The 23,766-nt window shown below is 43.2% G+C and overlaps 1 protein-coding gene across 2 annotated transcripts in view; it reads right to left on the minus strand.

The window, feature by feature from the left end:
• Window positions 1–23,766, minus strand: part of ANXA13 (annexin A13) — a 38,624-nt gene continuing 14,858 nt past the window's right edge. For both annotated transcript variants that reach the window (XM_039525247.1, XM_039525248.1), the window contains 10 exons: window positions 20,886–20,961; window positions 14,305–14,399; window positions 13,199–13,369; window positions 12,147–12,180; window positions 11,974–12,053; window positions 9,145–9,213; window positions 6,706–6,807; window positions 2,208–2,283; window positions 1,416–1,528; window positions 1–249 (listed from right to left, as the gene is read on the minus strand). In XM_039525247.1, coding sequence (XP_039381181.1) covers window positions 130–249; window positions 1,416–1,528; window positions 2,208–2,283; window positions 6,706–6,807; window positions 9,145–9,213; window positions 11,974–12,053; window positions 12,147–12,180; window positions 13,199–13,369; window positions 14,305–14,399; window positions 20,886–20,961 — 936 coding nt within the window. In that variant the 3' untranslated portion in view covers window positions 1–129. The remainder of the gene's footprint in view (window positions 250–1,415; window positions 1,529–2,207; window positions 2,284–6,705; window positions 6,808–9,144; window positions 9,214–11,973; window positions 12,054–12,146; window positions 12,181–13,198; window positions 13,370–14,304; window positions 14,400–20,885; window positions 20,962–23,766) is intronic.

The raw sequence follows: 23,766 nt of genomic DNA on the forward strand, positions 1-23,766 counted from the left end.
GTTCCCCTGTTGTAAAGAAACTAATCTGTTGGGGTTTTTTTATTGCTAGTGCCACATTTTTTGCATGCTACTTGGAAGCTGGTCAAGAAAGAGGCTTCTTCTCATGTCTCTCCCTTTGTGACAGCAGTCTTAGTGTAGCAGTGCCACTAGCAGCTTTCTGAAGTCCCCAGAGGTGTCTGATTTGATGGCCTCCACTAAGGACTTGTTGTACATTTTCTGGAACTTCTCCTTTATTGTTTGAAGGTCAATCTGATGGGAAATGGAAAGAATTTTTAGAAGCATGGATCTGTTTTGCATAATACCTCACAATTCTAGGTCCTGATCCAAAGCCCACTGCAGTCAGTGGGAAGATTCCCATTGATTTTAATCAGATTTGATCCAAGGCCTTGATGGGGAAGGAGTAGGTTCAAAACCTTGGAGAACTTTTAGCTCAAATTTGATATCCTGACTGCTGCCCTGACAGAATGGCTCAAGTTACTGTCTCCTCTGGAAAACACTCATGGGTGGTAAGGACTGGGGGAGAAATTTCCAGGAATAGAATTTAAAAAATAAATAGTTTTCGGGTCATACATAACTTTCTGGTTTCTAAGTACAGAGAACCAGATGTTATGTTATTCTATAAAAGATGGCATCAGTGATATGGGTCATATCTTTATTACAGAGGTTTCTCAAATGTTTTCATAGTCAGGCCACAACTTAACAGGGAGAGTGTCCTGGAGACTAATTTCCAGCCCCACCACTTCAATCATATGGATAATTACTTCACCTCACCGTCACATGAGCTGCTTCCCTTTCTATTCATGACCATGTAACATCCCGGTGGTGACAACAGCTTACACACAAGAGTGATGTTAAGACAGTGTTTATGGAGCTGAAATGTCTTGAGCGTGTTTTGTGCTTTGTGAAAAGACTTAAATTATAGTCTGCTTTGGCTCTTATCTTCTTCTCTCCTTCTCCTCTACCCTGTTTTTCCCATCTGGAAACAGACAGACCCTGCACCATGTGACTCCCTAGCTCTCCACTGACCATACTTTGGGAACTGCTTCTTTATCATTATTTAATTAGGATTTTTTTTAACAAAGCTCTTTGGGACCAAACGACTCATCTCCCAGTTGAATAATGGTGGCCAACTTTAATCTAGATGTGTTTAGCTCCATTGTGCAATTACTAATGCGTCTCATGCATCGTTCTTTTAAAAAAATAAATAGATTCGGTATCAAGGCTAGAGTCTGTTCTCAGTTTCATGGGAGTAAAGACAGTAATAGCACTGAAGTCGATGGAGCTTCGTTGAATTTAAATTGCAAAACAGACTGACTGAGCGCAGAATCTGGTCCTACTACTGTAATTCATTCCTTCTAAATTTCACACTTATCCACCAGAAGATTTGGGGCCTCTCAGATCCCAGCATATCTTACCTCAGCCCGAGTCACGAGGATGCGAATCAAAGTCTCTTCCTCTGTCCCTGCGCCCTTCATTGCCTCATGCAGACGGGTGGCAAAGTAGCCTTGGCAATCTCTGGCACATCTCACTAAAGAAAAAACGTGAAGAGACCTCATGAGCCTTGTACATTTCATATTCCGCACTACAGCTTCAGTAAGAGGAGAACAGCAGCCCTCTTAATGGAAACCTAGACATCCCCAATGTCTGTACCCAACTGGACATGCATTGTTGTAGGGCCTTAGTCCTGCAACTGGCTCTGTGGAGATGCAAGGGTCAACCCAATTATGACAGGTGACGGACTGAAGCCTAAAAGTGAATGCATTACCCTACAGAGAGAGCATGTTATATAACTGTGAATATCAAACTTGAATAAACATGTTAATGCAAGCACAGAAGGGCTGAAAATGTTGATGTTTATGTTTCAGAATGAAAACTAATTGTATGGGACATGGTTTTTGTTCTTTTGGTCCGTCTGGAATTCCGCTCCCTGCCAACTTACTCCTGAGTGGGATGACATTGGCTTACTTCTATGCTCTGAGACCTAAGAGCTAGATAGCCCATGCTGGGGCTTAATAGAGGTTCCTACTTCCCACAGGCACGTAGGGTGAGTCAACATTAATTGGTTCTGTCCCCCAGTGGTCTTGCCATGTCTCAACCTAGTTCTAATAAAGCAGATTATCACTGTGTTTATACACATAAGAAACCCAATGGTTAAAGTCAAGTGAGGATGAAAACTAGAGAGAAAAGCTATAGACTTTTTCTTTTACCAAGAGTGAGAAAGGCCTTCTCCAAATCTCCAGATGTTTCACTTTTAATGGCATCTTCAATGTCTTTCCCCTTCAGCTAAAGAGACAATGAAAAAATTAATTATAGCTGCTGTTCGTGCACTACTCTGTCCCTCTAATATCAGAACAGCAGTGAGCCACTCCTGTTTCTGATCAGATGGCATTTAACGTGGCAAAAGACTGATTTAGATTCTATTGATCCTTTCTGTGGCTTTAGGGAGTAAGCTTTTAACTACTTTAATCCCCATAGCGGACAAGGGTCTCACTCTGTCTCAAAGGACCAGATCCTCAGCCGGTGTAACTCTTCATGGCTCCTGTCATAAACAGATAGTTAAGGGTTAACAAGCTCAGTGAACCTGGCAAACACCTGACCAGCGGACCAATCAGGGGACAAGATACTTTCAAACCTCAGTGGAGGGAAGTCTTTGTTTGGGTTCTTTGTTTTGGGGGGTGTTCTCTCTTTGGATCTAAGAGGGGCCAGACGTATATCCAGGCTCTCCAAGCTTCCTGAAGTATTCTCTTCTATTCAGTATAGTGAGTATTAGAAAGGCGGATTAGTCTTTTGATTAATTTCTGTATTTGCAAATGTGTGTTTGCTGGAACAATATTTTACCTCTTTGCTGTACTTGTATTTATGCTAGAGTCCCTCTAGTTTTTATAAGCTGTACCCTGTAAACTTCCATCCGGATTTTACAGAGCTAAATTTTACCTTTTCTTTTTTTCTTTAATTAAAAGCTTTTCTTTTTAAGAACCTGTTTGATTTTTCCCTTGTTTGAGACCCCAGGGGATTAGTCTGACTCACCAGGGATAGGTGGGGGGAAGAGAGGAGGGAGGAAGGTAAATCCCTCTTTGTTTTAGATTCAAGGAGTTTGAATCAAAGTTTTCCCTGACGACCAAGGGAGGGAAAGTCTGGGACGGGGAATGGTTTATTTCCCTTTGTGTTAAGATCCCAGGAGTTTGGATCTGTGTTCCCCAGGGAAAGGTATGGGGGGACAGGGAGTGTGCCAAAACACTATATTTTTGGCTGGTGGCAGTGTTACCAAATCTAAGCTAGGATTTAAGCTTAGAAGGATCCATGCAGGTCCCCATCTTTTGGATGCTAAATTTCAAAGTGGGGAATAAACCTATGACAGATCCATTGGCATTGATAAAACTATACCGATTTAAATCAGCTGGCTCAGAATATATAACGTGCATCATTAAAGCTAACTGAAGTATTTGCACTGGGTGTTATAGTGAATCATCTCATGGCTTTTTCTTGGGGAGACCTCCAACTGAGAGAGACTGTTCACACCTCCTCTGGCCCACCAAAGACGTGGATAGGTCCAGACAGTCAAGGTAGATTTTGGTGGGTTATAACTTATTTTCTTTGGGTAAATGTAGTTTATAAGGGTCTGAGCTTTGCCTGGATTTTGTACCACACTGTAGGGAGGAGACAGTGGGGCAGTGGAAGGAGAAAATATTTTGAAGTTAAAATCTGTTCTAATTTTTGTGAATAAAATAAAAATCTTTTATTTGTAAAAATGAGATTTCCCCCGACTCCGCCTTCCAAGACAAGATCCTGGAATATCTGCTTAAATGAGAGATGGACAAAAGTGGGAATGTTTAGAGTTTGAGTTCTGCAAAACCAGGCTTGGTTTTAATCTAGTCTTGTAAATTAAACCCATCAAAATATGGAGAGGATTCATGTGTGGACAAATGGCTTTAGTCTCGGGCCCATTGTGACTTCAAATAAGATGGAAAGGATGCAGGTGGGTTTGATTTGGACAACCCAGGTTTGGCTTTTGCTTTAGAAACTCAGGGGATTTCAGATTTGAGGCTCATTTAGCGAAACTGCCAGCGTGTGGGTAGTGTTTATCTTTGCACGTGTGCAGATAAATGGTTCTGGCTTTGGCCTCTCTCTAGTCACAAACCAAGGTTTGGAGTAAGTTGTGAATATATGTCCAACAATGCCTTACTAGATTTTCCCCCTCATCAAGAGATTCAATGGTTCTAATGATTTGCTGAACACAGAACAAGTTTAGGAAGCGAAAATAAATGAAAGTTCTCGCCTTAAGGTAATCATGTTCAGGCATCAAAACACAGTGACATTTCTTTTTAAGAATTGATCTAAAAAAATCAGAGAACCATAAAATGGTCCTCCCTAATGGGGAATGTCATCTTGTCCATCTCCAGCCAGAGCCAGAGAGTTCTGTCTAGTATGTTCTGGAGTGTTTTGTCCAGTCCAGTTTTAAATACTGCAAATGACAGCATTTCTATCACTTCCTTTGGGAGATGATTCCCTTGCCTACTGCATCTCACTGTTAAACTAAATTCTCAACCTAATGCATTTTATCTTAACTGCCTGCCTTGTAAATAGCTATGAACTTTGTCTAAACAAACCAGAATTTCATTTATAACATTACATAGGCATCCAATACACTCAACAGGGTTTTGTTTTTTGGCTCTTCATTTTAGTAGCTGGGATGGAGCTGTTCTGTTTTCAGCGAGAACTGTTTATATTTCAGATGGGACTAAGCTGCAAAGTTTAGCTCCAAACGTTCCCAAAGTTCAGGGGTGTTTTGCATCTTGAGGTTTGGTGTGGGCCCCTCTTTAATTCACACATTTTGAGCAGGGCCGACTCCAGGCATCAGCTAAAGAAGCAGGTGCTTGGGGCAGCCAATACCAAGGACCGTCCCTCCGGCCGCTATAGGGGCGGCACGTCTGGGTCTTCGGTGCCAATTCAGCGGTGGGTACCTCAGTCCCTCTTGGAGCGAAGGATGCTCTGCTGAATTGCCACCAAAGAGTGGAGCAGCGCGATTGCGGTGCTGCACCTTTGTCATATGTTTATTCCCCACTTTGAACTTTAGCATTCACAAGATGGGGACCTGCATGGACTCCTCTAAACTAAAATCCTAGTTTAGATCTGGTAAACGCTGCCACCAGCCAAGTTTTTAGTGTCTGGCACACTCCCTGTTCCCCCAAAACTTTCCCTGGGAACATAGATCCAAACTCCTTGAATCTCAACACAAAGGAGAATAAACCATTCCCCTCCACCTTCTTCCCCCATCCCCTAGCTGTTAGGAGAGACCAATACAGATTCAAACTCCTTGAATCAAAACAAAGAGGGATTCACTTTTCCCCCCTCCCCTTCCCCTGAAAATCTAAACAAGGGAAGAAATCAATCAAGTTCTAAAAAAAAAAGATTTTATTAAAGAAAGAAAAAAGTATACTATCTCTGTATCACCAAGATGGAAAATATACAGGGTCTAGCTATAAACCTGGAGAGACTTCCCCGCCCCCCCCCTTTCTCAGAATAATCAAAGTAACAGCAAACAGAAATAAAGATATTTCTTCAGCAAACACACAATTGCAAATGTAGAAATCAATTATAAGACTAAACCGCCTTCTAATACTCACTAAACTGAATAGAAGAAAATACTTCAGAAAACCTTGGAGAACTTGAAGAATATGTCTGGCCTCTCTTAAATCCAAAGAGAGAACGGCAAATCAAACAAAGGACACAGACAAAGCTTTCCCTCCCCAGAGATTTGAAATTATCTTGTCCCTTGATTGGTCCTCTGGTCAGGTGTTCATCAGGTTAACCCTTTACAGGTAAAAGAGACCTTAACCCTTAACTAACTGTCCTATGACAACCTTTTTTTTTTTTTTTCGCTTGGGGTGGCAGAAAACCTGGAGCAGGCCCTGATTTTGAGAGAAAAGTGCTTCCACTTAGTCACAAGCAGGACATGTCATCTTACCTTCTCCTACTTTGTCCTTATTCTCTTCCTAATTATTTTTCAGGCTCCTTGGGCTTAATTCCAAACAAGTTTGGAAGCCTCTTGTGAAAAGAGGTCCATTTCTTGCATGGGAGACCAGCAAGAGCTAGGTTCAAGAGGCCTTCCCATCTGAACTTCCCTTTCATTGAGACTGGAAGATCAGGATGAGAGATGTAGATTCCCACCCATCAGATCTCTGCTTCAGGGAAGGAGAGGAGCAGAAAGTAAGACCCTCAATGTCTCTGGCCAGGGGCCTATTAGCTGTGCAATGTACCCCTTTGCTGAGTCTTTGCAGTGTGACTGTGGAAAGGTCACCCTCTCTGTTATTCATAGGGTTGGGGGAAGACAGGACAACAGTCAAACTTATTTTGCTGGATATTATGGGGCAGATCCTCAACTGGTGCAAATTGACATAGACCATTCATTACAGCATTTGAAGATCTGGCCTTATACATATATTGCTAGGTGTTTAGAATGACTGACTCTCCTTAAAATTACAAATAAAGAATCATATGTTCCAAATGTAAGTAAATCCACTCTAGGAATTATTTTTGGGGAAGTTCTATGGCCTGTGTTATGCAGGAGGTCAGGCTAGATCACAATGGTCCTTTCTGGCCTTGGACTCTATGAATGTGTAAATTATTTCCATTAAATTATCACCGAGTTCCAAACTGCACAATACCTATCACAGAACAAAGAAAAAAACAACCAACAAAACTTACCTTTTCATAAGCTTGAAAGGTAGCTCTTAGCTGCATGTAGTTTCTCTTTGCTAAGACAACATTGAAAACCAATTCGTCTGTTCCCCAGCAGCCTTCCCCTGCCTTAAAGATTGAATATTAACATTAACTGTTTTCAAATGTTTGGGGTTTTTTTCATATTTTTAAAAACCCAAGGCACCCAATTGTGTTCCCAACTTGCCATTTTATTTATGTAATTTAATGCCATTAGCTGTGGGGTTTTTCAACATTGAGGGTACGTCTACACTACGGGACTATTCCGAATTTGCGTAAACCAGTTTTGTAAAACAGATTGTATAAAATCGAGTGCTCGCGGCCACACTAAACACATTAAATCGGTGGTGTGCGTCCACGGTCCGAGGCTAGCATCGACTTCTGGAGCGTTGCTCTGTGGGTAGCTATTCCGTAGCTATCCCATAGTTCCCGCAGCCTCCCCCGCCCCTTGGAATTTCCGGGTTGAGATCCCAGTGCCTGATGGGGCAAAAATCATTGTCACGGGTGGTTCTGGGTAAATGTCGTCAGTCACTCCTTCCTCTGGGAAAGCAACGGCAGACAAGCATTTCGCGCCTTTTTTCCCTGGATTTCCCTGGCAGATACCATAGCATGGCAATCATGGAGCCTGTTTTGCCTTTTGTGATTGTCACCGTATGTGTACTAGATGCCGCTCACAGAGGCGATTCAGCAGCGCTACACAGCAGCATGCTTTTGCTTTTGCATGACAGCAGAGATGGTTATCAGCCATACTGCACCATCTACCAATCCATAAATTGGTAAAAAGATGATCATGGCTACCAGTCATTTTGCACCATTTGCTGCTGTCATAAGTGCCCCTGGCTGCTCTTAGCCAGGGGCAAAGTTAAAATTGGGAATGACTCCCAGAGTCAATCCCTCCTTTTTGGTATCTAAAAATAGAATCAGTCCTGCCTAGAATATGGGCAAGTGTACTAGAGAACCACTGTATCAGAGAGCACAGCTGCTCTGTGTCAGATCCTGCAGAAATTATGAGCTGTATGCTATTCACAAGGGGTGCTCCTGCAACAACCCCACCTGTTGATTCCATTCTTCCCCCAGCCTTCCTGGGCTACTGTAGCATTGTCCCCCCACTTGTGTGATGAAGTAATAAAGAATGCAGGAATAAGACACACTGACTTGTTAGTGAGAAATGAGTGGAAGGCAGCCTCCAGCTGCTATGATAGCCCAGACAGGACAGTAAGGAGTGTGGAGGAGAGGAGCCCAGCATCCCTCTGCTAGTCCAGGGGCAATTTAATCTTTTTTTTTACACATGAAGGGTGGGGGCTGACAGAGCTCAGCCCCCTGTTGCTATGACAATGATGGTTATCAGCCATACTGCACCATCTACCAGGAAAAATTAGGGCCAGGCACCCTTGATAGACCTCACCGATGCTAGTCTGCATGGTTACCAGTCTTTTTGCACTGCCCCATGTGCTAATAGGCTGATGATGAGGACGGCTACCAGTCGTTTTGCACCATCAGCCACCCATGGCGGGGGAGCAAGGATGTTGGTGTTGAGTGCTGCACCATCGGGTCTATCTGCAGCATTCAGTAAAGATAGGGTGACATGTTAAAGAGTCAAGAGAGGATTGTTTTCCCTTTCACTTCTGGGGGTGCATGGGGGGGTGCGTAAATTGCCGAGCTATGCCCTGACCCACCGCGGACACTGTGTTTGACCCTAGAAGCATTTGGAGCTCAGCCAAGAATGCAAATACTTTTCGGAGACTGCAAGAACTGTGGGATAGCTTGAGTCCTCCAGTCCATGAGCGTCCATTTGATTCTTTGGCTTTCCGTTACGTTTGTCACGCAGCAGTGCGCTGAGCCCCTGCTATGGCGTCTGTCTGGAGATTTTTTAAAAATGATTTTGAATTTCGTCTTCTGTAACAGAGCGCTGATAGAATAGATTTGCCTGCCCTTACAGTGATCACATCCGCATGGTCCATGCTGGAGCTCTTTCTTTATTTTGATTTTTAACTGCATCGCCACATGTGCTGATCTGAGCTCCACGCTAGGCAAACAGGAAATATTCAAAAGTTCGCGGGGCTTTTCCTGTCTACCTGGCCACTGCATCCGAGTTCAGATTGCTGTCCAGAGCGGTCAGTGGTGCACTGTGGGATACCGCCTGGAGGCCAATACCGTCGATCTGCGGCCACACTAACCCTAATCCGATATGGTAATTCCGATACTAGCGCTACTCCTCTCGTTAGGGAGGAGTACAGAAACTGGTTTAAAGAGCCCTTTATACCGATCTAAAGGGCCTCTCAGTGTGGACGGGTGTGGCGTTAAATCGGTTTTACGCTCCTAAAACCGGTTTAAACGCCTAGTGTAGACCAGGCCTTAGACACCTTAGAAATGCCATAGACAGATGAAGACCATGACAATTTGGAATGTCTCCATTATTTCACTTACTTCATACAGGTCTTTGGCATCTTGCCCAGCGAGCTCTGCATTGATCTCCAGCCCTTCATCTCGGTTAGCCTACAGAAAGGGACATTGTGTTTAAAAACAAGAACACATGCTGATTACTCTTGTTCAGTAGAACCTCAGAGTTACAAGCACCAGCATTATGAACTGACTGGTCAACTACACACCTCCTTTAGAACCAGAAGTACACAATCAGGCAGTAGCAGAGACAAAAAAACAACAACAACATAAAGCAAATACCGCACAGTTCTGTGTTAAATGTAAATTACTAAAAAATAAAGGTAAAGTTTATTATTATTATTATTATTATTTTTTACAAGATAAGGAAACTGTTTCTGTGCTTGCTTCATTTAAAGTAAGATGGTTAAAAACAGCATTTTTCTTCTGCATAGTAAAGTTTCAAAGCTGTATTAAGTCAATGTTCAGTTGTAAAATTTTGAAAGAACAACCATAATGTTTTGTTCAGAGTTAGGAACAACCTCCATTCCGAAGGTGTTTGTAACTAGGTTCTACTGTAGTAGAATAGAGCGTTTTCATTCTTGAGGTCACAGGCTGCTTCGTCATAGTCTTTTTGCTGCCATCTACTGGCCATTGTCTAGTAGTGTATCAATAAATTACACAGGGCTAAATTCTGCTTTGGTTTACTTTGCACACTGCATAATCCTCTTCACTTCAAAGGTATCAATCAGGGCAGAATTTAGTCCATAGTATTTGCTGTACTTTAGAGATGCTAGTTCACCAAGGCTGGTATCCTGCCTTCTGCAACACTCAATACCTGTTGCTTCAGAAGAAGGTGAAAAGATCCTATGTTCAGGGGCGGCTCCAGACACCAGCATGCCAAGCGCGTGCCTGGGGCGGCAAGCCATGGGGGGTGCTCTGCCGGTCACCGCGAGGGCGGCAGACAGGTTGCCTTTGGCGGCATGCCTGCGGAGGGTCCGATGGTCCCACGGCTTCGGTGGACCTCCCGCAGATGCGCCGCCGAATCTGCGTGACCGGGGACCTCCCTCATGCAAGCCGCCAAAGGCAGCCTGCCTGCCATGCTTGGGGCGGCAAAATACCTAGAGCCGCCCCTGCCTATGTTTTACCTACATAGTTGTGCAATGCTGTACAGTGGAGGCATCCCAAGTGATCCCTGACTGTGAGGAACATGTAGCCTCTTGACCCTACATCTGAAACTTCCTTGCAAGAATAGGGGAATACTGAGGCACATCTGTCACAACAATCAATTTTAAAAAAAAATGTCCAATACCTACAGTGAAATGTTACTTTTCTCATGTTTCTATTCCTTAATAAAAATCATGCGGCCCTGTACTGTTCCTTCCTATTTAACAATCAGAACCATTCACTAACAGCTGCCTTTTTAGTGTTGCTTTAATTTTCTACAGGAATTTCTGGTAGCATGTATCAAGGATGAATCTATGAATATTCCCTGGTTTGTCCCCCTCTGAAAATACACCTCGAGGGGTCAAACAAAATTATTGTGACTTCCCACATTCTAGAATGGGAATGTAGCTGTCATGTATTTAGCTATGCCACGGTTGTGCCTTTGCTTCCTGAGTGCTCTACCTTTTTATCTAAGTTTGTCCACAGAGACGGACAGTCATTTTGTGTTTTCTGTTCAATGAATTCTCTCTCTCTCTCTCACACACACACTTACTTCACTTTTGTTCTTGTTTTCTTAATCTAAAACAAAGATCATTCTGTCTGATATTATGTTTGCTCCTGATATTATGTTTGCTCCGACTTTCTCTGTCTTGTCTGTTTAGATTGTAAGCTTTTTGGGGCAGGGACTGTTTCTAATTATGTCTCTGGTGCAATGCAACCCTGATCATGGTTAGGTACTCTAGGCCTTACCATAATACACAAAAGAAAGTAGTAATAATCCAGTATCTTCAATGGAGGGATAATACTGAGCAAGATCTAACAGCTCTTAGTGAGAATTACCATCAATGGTAAAATATGCCCTTGACAGAAAGAGGTGGGGGGCAAATTCTGAGAATGGCCAAGGACCGCTATGGTCTATAGCAGGGGTGGCCAACCTGAGCCTGAGAAGGAGGCAGACTTTACCAATGTACATTGCCAAAGAGCCACGTGATACATCAGCAGCCACCCCCATTAGCTCCCCAACCCCGCTCCCAGTGCCTCCCGCCTACCGGCAGCCCTGCCAATCAGCGCCCCCTCTCCTTCCCCACACCTCCCAATCAGCTGTTTCGTGGCGTGCAGGAGGATGGGGGGGGAAGGGGGAGGAGCGAGGGCATGGCAGGCTCAGGGGAGAGGCAGGAAGGGTTGGAGTGGGGGCAGGGCCTGTGGCAGAGCCAGGGGTTGAGCAGTGAGCACCCCCTGGCACATTGGCAAGTTGATGCCTGTAGCTCCAGCCCTGGAGTCGGTCCCTATAGAAGGAGCCGCATATTAACTTCTGAAGAGCCGCATGTGGCTCCGGAGCCACAGGTTGGCCACCCCCGATCTATAGAACCAAGTGGCAAATAAGAAAGAATCCAGCCCAACAGTGCAATAATCAAATCTCCCTGGACGGGGGCAGATCCTCTTTTGTGTCCCTAGGTCTTACACTATAAACCTCAGACAGGAAGAGCCAAGGCTGAGCTGTTATTGGAGCCATGGTCACAACCAGCCTGAATTGTACACTCGTCTTTAATTATGACACTAGATTTGGTTAAAAGGCTGTAAGTATAGATGTTTTGCTGTAAAAAGGCTGTGTGCACAGAACAGAGATTTATCATACCTGCACTATCTAGGTGTGTAGAAAAGAAATGTCTATATCATGTAGGCTTGTAACAGAAATATTCCAACCCTCACCTGTAGCACAGAAACCAGAATCTTCCTTAGGGAGCCACTTGTGTCGCTTTTTACATCAGATTCTAGATCCCGCTCAAAGACTATTAAGAAAAAAAGTCTGTAAGATTTTATTCACTGCTAAAGGGTGAGATATTTTCTTTAAATGAGGGTGTTTTAAATAAAATATCACTTACGTCTTTTGTATGCTTCCTTTATGTCTACAATTTGCTGGGATACGCAAACAAACAAAAAATTAGGTCAGTAACATGCCCATGTGACGTGACATCTTCAGATACCACAGTGGTGTGCCTGGGATTAGACCCCAGATAGAATGATGACATTTAGTGGGAGATATTTAATAGGCCAGATTCTCAGTCTCCACTAAGATCCCAGTTCAGGAAAGCACATAAGCACATGCTTAAATCCATTCCTATTCAGGACTGCAGCTAAGCAAATGCTTAACTTTGTTTCTTTGATTTCAATGGGATTTAAGCACATGCTTAACTGCTGTCCTGAAGAGGATCACTTTCCTGAGTTGGGTGGGCCTAAATGCCCTATGAACTGTTGCAGTGATGCAAAGAGCTCTTCACAGGCATAAATGTTATCATGTTATGATGTAGGATACACCTCCCCAGGCATCTATCCCTCTCTGCATCTCTCCAAAGCCTACTCATATTCTGAGGGAGGTGTGTGCTGGAGGGCTGAGAGGGAACTTTCTGATGCAGCTATGACATTCTTTATCTACATAGCATTTTGGGTCTAGGGTGGCCACTCACGTGGTCCCAGAATACCAGACATTCTGTTACTTCTAGGAATGGCGTGGGCCTGCCCCTGCAGACGAGATACCCCCCCCACCTCCAAGTGTGACCTTGCACATGCAGTGAGGTCATGCTGGCAGAGGTAAAGTGACACACTCTTCAAATGTCATCCCCCCATGTGATATCAGACATAACCACGTGCGTTTTTGTCACAGTACTGGATGGGGGACAAACCACCCCAAAAGAGGATTGTCCAGTTTATAACAGGACAAATGGCCTGACTACTGTGGTCACTTCCTTAAAAAATGTTCCTGACTCCAGTCTGAGGGGGCTGATAGCCTTTTGTCTGCAGCCTCTGGAGGGAGACATACTCCACTCACTTGAGCAGGTCTGACATATCGTCTTCTGGAGGGCAGGGGTGACCTGTACACACTAGTCAGAGCAGTACTGCAAGGAAGATGTATAACAACAGCTAAACACCCACAAACCTTATTGACCCTGGTGCAAAGAATCTCAATAAGCACCGATTCATCCGTTCCTGCACCTTTCATTGCTTTCCGAAGCTCTCTGGCATCATATTCACATGGACGATCCAATAGAGCCAAGGCTGTCTTTTCAAAATTCCCACTTAGTTCTCCTTTCAGTACCTCTTCCAAATCCTAAGGAAGTAGCCCAGAAAGTTAATTCATAGCACAGAAAATCCACACAGAAGAATCGAGAGAGGTAATGTTTACTATTGTTTGTTGATTATTTGTGTTAAGTCTACAGAGTTGTTAACATTTCCTGTGCTAAAGGAAGTCTTCCAAAAATTCAGATTAAAAAAAAGGGAAAAATAACTTTAAATCTTCTCTCATTGACACCAATGAACATCAGGAGTCCCTTTATTGATGTCAATAGACTTATCTCAGTGTAAACCACCAGGCAGCCCAGTGCCTAGAGAAAGTGAGTTGGGACTACTTGATACACTGTCTCAAGAGGCTCATGCTATATAGGCGAGAGCAAAGTAGTATTACTGTGTATGGTTGTTAAGGGTGATAACACCCAAAAGTTGTATCCTTTGGTTGGAAATAAGTCAGAAATTCCCAATATCAGAGCCACTGTATCAACATGTCTAGATAAGGTTGAAACATAGTGTTTTGATAAAATGGAAATGTTTGTCTTTTAGGTTATTAAATTATACTGTATAATACAATATAAAAATTGAAATGATAAAGTCGAAACAGAACATTTTGCCCTTATAAAAACAAAATATATTTGGAATATCTCATTTGGTGAAAAAAATTCTCAGATTTTGCCCTTTCATCCCACATTGGGATGAAAACATATTTTGAAAGCTCAGAATCACCCCTGGAACAGAAATTCCAAATTTCAATCAGCTCTACTGATTTTCGTTTACCAAGCTATCTGTAAGGCCCAGGATGGTTAATATAATCAATATGTGAAGTGACAGTAATTCTTTCATCGGAAACTAACTTTCTAATTCTGTGTCTTTTAAAAACTGCCAGACACATGGCATTATTAAAAAGGGGGAAATGTAGGGGCACATTTCTAAAGAGCACTTTGTTTAAAACAATAGGGCCATTTTTTTAAATACCTTGCCATACATGGTCTTGTACATCTGTTTCACTTGTTGCCTCTGGTCTGATGATCGATTAGATAGGATTTCAATAATTGCCGTTTCATCTGTTCCTAAAAAATATTAATGTAGACGAGGAAATAATTCAGAAACTGCCCGCAGATTTCATTTCTGCTGGGAGAGAAAAAGATGATCAAGTACTCTCCCTTCTAATTAGTAGAAAATTAGTTTCAGAACATCAGTTGGTGTCAATGATAGCTTTTCTAGCATGTACCATTTAAAAAACGTTATTTTGAGTCTGTAGCCAGAACATAAAGAGAAAGTGCACCCAAACCAATGCCATTTAAAGCTAAGATGTCATTAGGGAACTAAATCTCATGTTTCAAGGAATAAGCTCATCAGGGATCAGGAAGAAACTCCACCCTGTGTAGCACTGAACAACTAGCCAGGTGTATTATTTGTTAGAGTTCGGAAGTTGGTCTCCTTTGAAGGATCAGATACTGACTACCTTTGGCAGCAGAACACAAGTGTGCCAATAGTCTGACCCAGTATGGCATGTCCCATGGGAAGTTAACCTATTGAAGACAATTGCAAAACACTCACTGTCTTCAGCAGGAGCACGAACTGATGTATAACGATGGTGATGCTTGCTCTCTTAGTTACTTTGATCACAGCTGGCTATGACATACCAGTGTACAGTCCAGATCAGTAGGGTGCTGTGTCATCCTTGTCCCGCAACTTTGGGTGTCTTACAATGCCTTGCTGAAGTAGCTCCCAGTTGTGCCACTCACAAACAGCCTTCCAGCATGAAAACCACACCAAGTATGTGTAACTGCATCCTGCCAGTCACACCTGGGTTACAGTCTGGCTGTCACCAGCCTTGGTTATACTGCAGGGTGACCCTAACAACCTCCCAGGTCTGGATTTCCCCCCATAGAAGTATGTCCTGTACTGCCCACCTCAGCCCTTTCCTGGACAGTGCAAATATTAAGTTCATTATTTCTTTAAGGGAATAATATGCAGGCTTATTATCTCAAGTAGTTGTTCAGACACTTCAATTTAAACACACTGGATTAGATGAAACAGTAAAACAAGTTTATTTACTACAAAGAGAGAGATTTTAAGTGAGTACAAGTAATGAGGCATAAAAGTCAGGAATGGTGAAATGGTTACAAGAAAAATAAAGATAAAAGACTTACTAATGCCTAACAAACTTTATCAGATTCAAGCAAAGTTTCTCACCACATGCTTTCAGCAGTCTTACTGACCAAGCACTGTGGGTTAGGACCCCTCCTACAGAGTCCAATGACTGTTTCCGTTGTCTCTTTAGGTGCAGTGAATGTGATAAGCAGGGTGAGAGAGGGGGTTTCCTTAGTGTTTGTCCCTCCTTTTTATAGTTTCAGTTCCCCTCTTGAAAAACATTTCCAGCTGGGCACTAGGAGACAAAGAGTCTATGTGGAAGGATGTTCCCTGCTCTTTTTTTCTCACTGGTTTGAACTTTCTTTGTTTCCCTCCCTGATTGATTACTTTGTTTACTGCTTAAATGAAAATTAAGCAAAGCACACATTCCTTTGTTAGGACAGACCTGTTTGCCAACTTCTGTTTGGGCAGAGCTGTGAGGCTTGGAATATGTATTAATAACCCTCAAGATAGGGGAATTTTATAACTTCACATACTGTGTAGCCACATGTTTTATCAGGGTGATACTGACCAGAAAATTCTGAGTGTTTAAATCAATGATTCCCAACCTTTTCTCTGCCACTGCATACTGTGATATAGAATATCAGAGTTGGAAGGGACCTCAGGAGGTCAAAGCAGGACCAATCCCCAGACAGATTTTTGCCCCAATCCCTAAATTGCCCCCTCAAGGATTGAATTTACAACCCTGGGTTTAGCAGGCCAATGCTCAAACCACTGAGCTATCCCTCCCCCAATTATTTAATTATTTTGAGACACGTCACCATATCTCCAAACGAACTTGCCCTCTTACCACCTCGGTTTAAGCTGTTTACCACCCTTACCATTCACAGTCGGCAGGGGCTGTTTGCTGGCACGGGTGTAGCTCAAGGTGCAGGGAGAAGCTGTGTCTGAGGGGTTGCTGCTGATGCAGGGCCCAGCCATGCACTCAGTCCTTTGTTGGTGTAGTGGGGACAGCTCCACTCCTTGTGGCCACGAGCATGCCAGCCCAGGCTATGCCGTCCTACACAGTCACCATGACCACTGGCACCTAGTGGTTCACGGGCACGGAGGACGACATACCTGAGCCTGGAGGGTGCGGTGGCCATTACCTAACCTACATGGGGAAACTGATCTGGATGCATAGAACGCCTGGTGTCACCACTCACTCCCGCCGCCTGAATGTTCCTCCATGCCCCCCTGAGGGGCCCTGGCTGGCCTGGGCTTGGGGAGGGAGCAGGACCAAATGGAAGGCAGAAATCTGCCACCCCAATGCATTGCCTCTGCGATGTTTCCAGTTTGGGGAGCAGTGCCCCCCGTGCCCTTCCATCTCCACCCATTCAGGTGGGCAGGTGCTCCCCGCCCCTCTCTAAATGACACCCCTGCCGCATCAGTTCTGTCCTCACTCTCCACCAGTCCAGCCCCCACCTCATCCCAATTTTGCCCCACCCAGCCCCCACCAGTTCTGCCTTTCCAGTTCCCCCACCTCACACCGCACCCCCACCTCTCAATTCAGCCCCCCTGCTTCTCCTGAGGTTCTTCGCACCACCCAACCCTGGGGGGGCTGCAGCAGGGTCCCTGTCCAGGCTTTCCCTCCCACTCCCAGCTGGCGGTTGCAGGAAGGAGGGCGAGGGGCAGAGGAGCCAATCTGTTGCTCACAGGAGGAGTGTGGGAAGGAGAGGGAGATTGAGCTCTGATGTGTTTCTCTGCCCCTGGAGGAGGTGGGGCAGTGAGGCAGTCGGCCAATCAGAAGGTGACTTCCTCCCCCCTTGTTGGGAGAAACCCCTGCCCCCACTCTGCATGTAGTTTTTCAAAAAATTCCACGGCACACCTGTTCGGGCCTGACGGCTCCCCAGTGTGCTGCAGCACACCAGTTGGGAAACACTGGGGTACATGATACCTCACCAGGCGTACTTTGTACAAAGATTATTACAATAGTGTGTAGGGTTTGAACACAGCTGTATATTCCATCGCAATGGCCAACATCAGACCTCAGGCCACCTATTGCCTAGCACAACGTGGATTCATTCTGTAACTGAAATTCTTTGTGTGTGACTCCCTGTATGGGAACTGGGCCACAGCGTAGTGGCCACACTGACAACCCCCTGGCTCCTGTTAGTGTACAGTGTTAGGGGCAGAGACAAGGAGAGGCAAACGCAGTGCAAAGCGGTGATAACGGTGAAGTATTTCACTCCAGGCGGGAATGAGGGGAGAGAGTTACAATGTGTGGGGAGGGGAAGGAAAGAGCCAGCAGCCCAATGTGTTGGTGGGAGAGACAAACAGCTGTGGGTCAGTGTCTGAGCACTTATTTCTCATTTACACCAGGCTCCTTTATACTGCCAGAGTGGCACAAAGAGGCCTAAGTGTCAGTGAGAATCCAGCCGCCCATGTGTAATCACTGTGCAGCCCATCTGTTGGAAAGATTTGCCTGTACCAATGACATTATCGTAGAGCAGCTAAAAGGATCTCCTGGGGCAGCTTGATGACAGAAATGACCTTAAAGATTTAACTTCGCCACCCTGGTCGTTAGCTCTAATGATGTAACTGGAGAGGTATCATGCTAATACCTTATGTACTACAATGTAGTGGACAATTTCCAGCCATATGGCCTGCCTGTTTCATGCACATCCGTATTCTAAATATCAAGTGGGAAACCAAAATTCTTGACCCCAATGTACTTGAGAAAGCAAAATTGCCAAGTCTAATCACTGCTCTCAATCAAAGACATCTCCATTGGCTTGGCTATCTGTACTGGGAGGGACAACGGACACATTCCAAAGGATCTCCTGCATGAAGAACTTGTGGATGCTCCAAGACCACCGGGCCTGTGACGGTAACTCCCATAAGGCTTTATGGAAATATGCTTATGAATGTATATATATAACATAACTAGAACATGTTTTATGCTACATATGCCATGTAACATATCTCTGTAAAGGTCATGATCTACTGAATGTATTAATCCTATTTGTATGCATGTAGCATTTTTGTATTCAAAGTTATGAATATTGGCTGTGTACAGGCTTGATTTCTAAATAACCTTAGGAGAGCATTTGGTCAGTTCCCGGAGAAAGGAATGTTGAAATTAAATACCTAATCAAGAAACACTTAAAAGACAATGGATCTTGGAATGCTACAATCCACATAAGAAGTCTATTTGAGGAGGTTCAAGGTAGCATGTAAACAATGGATGATACCTGTAAAACTGTGAGTCATGCATGGACATGTGACTTGCCCAGGTGACTTCAAAAACTCCATTTTGTAGCTGGACTCTGCATAGGAGAGAGGAGGGGACCTCCACCCACAAGAGAAAGTCTATTTAAGCCTGTGGGAGACCCCTCAATTTTGTCTTCAGCTGGCTAAAGAGAGAACCTCTCCACCCCCCAGGATACCTGAAAGAAACTGAAACAAAGGACAGTGACTGCAAGGTTTATGAGTGATTGCTGGACCCAGGCTAAAAGGTGATTAGTCTGTAAAAGGGAGCATTCTGGAACTGGTGGGGATATTATATGTATTCAGTTTTATTAGATATAGATTTGCGTGTTTTATTTTATTTTGCTTGGTGACTTACTTTGTTCTGTCTGTTATTACTTGGAACCACTTGAATCCTACTTTCCGTATTAAATAAAATCACTTTTTACTTATTAATTAACCCAGAGTATGTATTAATACCTGGGGGAGGCAAACAGCCGTGCATATCTCTCTACCGGTGTTATGGAGGGTGAACAATTTATGAGTTTACTCTGGATAAGTTTTATACAGGGTAAAACGGATTTATTTGGGTTTAGCCCCCACTGGGAGTTGGGCACTGGAGTGTTAAAGACAAGCACACTTCTGTTAGCTGCTTTCAGGTAAGCCTGCAGCTTTGGGGCAAGTAATTCAGACCCCGGGTCTGTGTTGGAGCAGATGGGCATGTCTGGCTCAGCAACACAGGATGCTGGGGCCCTGAGCTGGCAGGGAAAGCAGGGGTAGAAGTGGTCTTGGCACATCAGGTGGCAGCTCCCAAGAAGGTTTCTGTGATCCAACCCATCACAGGGCTGACTTTGGCTCAGGTACAAAGATGTTTGCAAGAGGGTCTTGACAACTTTCAAAATTGAAACTACAACCTGGGAAGACGCAGCTAGCAACCGGCCACCCTGGAGGGCTGTGCTGTGCCAGGGAGCCAAAGAGGCTGAAGAGAGGTGGTTGATAGAGAGAGGAAACTAAAAACTAAAGTGCAGAAGGCTAGCTTCATCCTCTCTCCCTGCACCTTATGCCTGCACTATTTGTGGCAAGGAGTGTCACTTGAGAATTGGACTTTTTAGCCCCTCGTGATGCTGCAGGAAGATACCCAGTAACTGAACTGCTTTTATGCTTACACCATTGTCTTTCAAGATGGATGGTTGCTACACATCATATTAACTTGTTGTGTGCTGCAATGTGGTGGACAATTTCAATGCACATCCTAGGGTATATGTAAGTATGAACCAGATGGACATAGATAAGGTGTCTTTAGGACACTAAAGGGATTCTTCGTCAGATCCTATACATCAGATTATACGTCAGGTGTACTGCGAGTGCAGTCTATCATGCTGACCAATATTGTCTCATTGTTTGCTTCCCCATCTCTATCCACCTGTTGTCTCTTGTCGTATGCTTAGCATTGAACTCATTTTCATCTCAGCACGTAAACGCTGAATAGATATGCCAGTATAGGACATGTGTATATCCCCTATTTTCAGCTATTCCTTGTAGAAAATCTGAACACCTGGCCAGATCTGGGGATAGATGTTTTGGTGCTCAGTGCCACTGCAACCTGGAGGTGTGGGAGTGTGGCTTTTAATGGGGCACTTCCTAGTGAAGCTGTCATGGCTGGGGGGCTTGGCCAGGCAAGAGTAGCCCCTAATATTCAGGTGTTCTAGGTAGCTGCCTTTGTAGCCTACCCCTAATGCCAGTGCTGAACAATGAGAGTTCACTATTCCTGTTATCGTTACTGACAGCTTGACCAGTCAGTTGCAGTGAATAAATGCCATGTTCTTTCTGCTCCTTTGGGGTTAAGTAATGAGGTTAGGACACTTGTGGGGTAAATATGTATTGATTAGCCAGTGATTTTACTCTTCATCAATATTAGATCCACAAGCACATTGGGTGTAGTAATGATTCATATGTAGCTAATGACGATTAAGATTATTTCCCCCCAAGCGAATATAATAGATCATACTATGAGAGTACCTGTATCTATCTATGCACATACAGAGCAGTTGTGCTTTGGAGTTAATAAGTGGAGTTCGATAACTGAGAGAAAACAGAAAGGTTAACTCAAAACTGATCAAGCAGTTGTTTTGCCGCAAGTGCGCGCTTGGATATACAACTTCTATAATGCAGAACTGTCCCATTGGTACCAACACAGCTAAACAACACGTTAAAAACAATAGCATTCTTACCCATCCCTTTGCAAGCTTTTTGTAGTTTCTTGGCATCCCGTTCTGCATCGAAATCATGATGGCGCCGAATGGTTGGCTAGAAAAACAGAGGCAACAGTAAGTGGAAAATAATATTACAGTGAATCCTCTGAATTATACTACATGGAATTTGGGCTAGGTTGGGTCAGATTGCCATCTGATCTTTATTGACAAATATCCCAACTCTGATGTGCTTACTCAGTTTTTACTCACTGCTTACTCAGGAAAAACTCTTATTGACTGACTTAGGTGTGTTGATCTGTAAGTAGATTATGAAAACTTTACTCACACTGCTAAGCGTTTACTCAGACAAATAGTTCCATTCAAATCAAAGGAACTAAGTGATCACCAGCATGAGAGAGGATTGCATGAACTAGCCCTGAGTGAGTTCTTCAGGATTTGCCCCACTATAAAATGGAAAATAAACACAGCCTTTCAAATACTAGTACTTTTATGGATAAGCTGGTCTCCGGCCAAAGGAAAACACGGGGGCTTGATCTTGTAACCGTTACTCATGCAGGCAGTCTTTTTCACGCAAGTAATGTTATTGATTTCAATGGCACTAGTCACATGGGTAAAGAATACTTGAATGAGAAAGAGTTAGAGCTTCAAGCTGTTAATTTGCTCTTTATGACAGTTAAAATGTAGCAGCTGATCAATATCGCCCAACTGCAGCACCATCATCCAAATGACAATGGGTAAAATTTGCAGAAGCACTTACATGACTTAGGAGCTGAAGTCCCATGGAAACTCAGTGCGATTTAGACTCCTGAGTGCTTAAGTCACTTTTGAAAATGGGACATCAGTCCTAACTCACTTAGGTGTTTTTGAAAATTTTACCTGTTGTGTCTAATAGATTATAGTCACTGTCACATTCTTGTCCAAAGTATCAGTGTTGTCTCCACCGATCCCTTTGGTTGCTTTGGCACTCACGTAGGTGCAAGAAGCATCTTTTAGTGTTGTTCTTTTTCAAAATGGTCATGCTTAAAGATTGCTAGTTCTGATGAAAAGATTGGCAGTCCAGGATAATGAAGTGCTCTGTCCAAACAACAGGTGTGTCATAGCAGAATAAATCTCTCTACACTGCCAATCTACCTCAATGCTTTACTAAAGGAATCAGCTCTGGCCATTCAGTCCATGGTGCCTCTAGTAAGATCACCCAAAATAATTTCAATTAGTGCTAAATGTGACTTTTACATTGCTTATATTTTGGTAAAATTATTTTTGGCTACCCTTATGAACATAGGCATTTATAACACACTATAACAATGTAACATTTCCTTCTCTAAATCTTCTTTCCTTGCTTTAGGATCACACAGTAATAAGACTTTCACCACCAGACCATTATCCTAAATCTTGATTGTAAAGTTACATGTTGTTATACAGTAGGAACAGGTATTAAATCAAGTCCAGTAATTAGTGAGTTACTTGACTAAACCTTTGAATTATTGTAAAAATAGACCCATATACAGAAATATTAATATTTTCAGTTGTGAGTTTTCATTTAAATTATTCCAATATAAAATTATATCAAAATCTGAAAGAAAATACAGTTATTGTAGCTGAACTGATGGTGTTGTATCCAAATATTTCTACTGTGAAAATACGTTTGTTATTGCTTTGATAGAATTACATACTACAGGCATAAATATTTGAATATGCGCTTGAAAGTAGAAATTAAATGGTGTCCAGTTTCTTCATTCCTTACAAACTGATGTGCAGCATCTAAGTTCTCTCCCTCCAGTTGGTGATTGGAATAATTCTGAGAATAGAATTCACCTTTGTTCTTTGTAACATCAGGTTGTACAGTGGCAGCCAAGCTAGACCGTGTAATGAGCATAGGTTAATGGAATAATGGCAGCTTATAATAAAATGAAAGTCTATTCTCAGTATTCCTCTCCATGACGCAAAAGCTGTAGGTGCAATGGATCTATTCATCTAAGCCATAATACACGCATAGTATTGATGCAAGAAGAGTCATTTAACTTGTTCGAGTTGTCCTTGGCAAGTAACAGATTCAGTGTTCACCATGACCTATGTAGAATTCAATAGGACCCTCAGCTGGTCTCCTGACTGAATGCTTTCTGTTGTTTGCCATACAGTGTTTATTCATCACTGTACTCTGTTCTGTATGCCATAAGCTGTCTTGTGTTAAATATTTTCAGAAAGCATTTTGGGACCCAGATTGCATTAAAGATGATATTAGATAAAAATATTTTGCTGCTAAGGTAGCGAGGGTGCCTTGAGCCTTTCAACAGATTTTTGTAAAATGGTCACCGATAATTTCCACCAGCATTACCTCATTCTGGATGCCTCTTTTTCCAATGATCCAATAGACCATTAATACTCCATTTCCATAGTTAAATATTAAACTGTCCCAGAGCTACACACTTATGTAAATAAACTGGAGATAGACCAGATGTCTGCAGTGCACCCTTGAACTCCTCAAATTAAAACACAAGCCCTCTCTTTCAAACAGAGTTTGCATTTATATTTCTAGAGATTTTTATATACTTATCTGTCAATTCTCTATGGGCTGAATTCTGAAGTCTGTACTCAGTCCAGACTCAGATAAAATTCCCATTAACATCAGAGGTGCCCAGATATTACAGTGATGGATGTGATATAAGAACCCCTAGATAAACAAGACTGAGTAATGGCTTCATGATTCGGCCCAAGTCCATGATAACAAGCTTAACACACAGACTTTATTCCAATACTTTATTCAGTCTATAATTTAAAACATGACAGTATTATTAGAGTCTACCTTAAGCTAGGTAAGACATTAATAATTCTATCTTGCACTCATAGTACTCCTTTAATTCAGGCAGATCCCAATTTATAAACAACAGACCATATGCTC

Source organism: Mauremys reevesii, linkage group 2 (genome assembly GCF_016161935.1).
Source record: "Mauremys reevesii isolate NIE-2019 linkage group 2, ASM1616193v1, whole genome shotgun sequence".
Lineage (NCBI taxonomy): Eukaryota > Metazoa > Chordata > Testudines > Geoemydidae > Mauremys > Mauremys reevesii.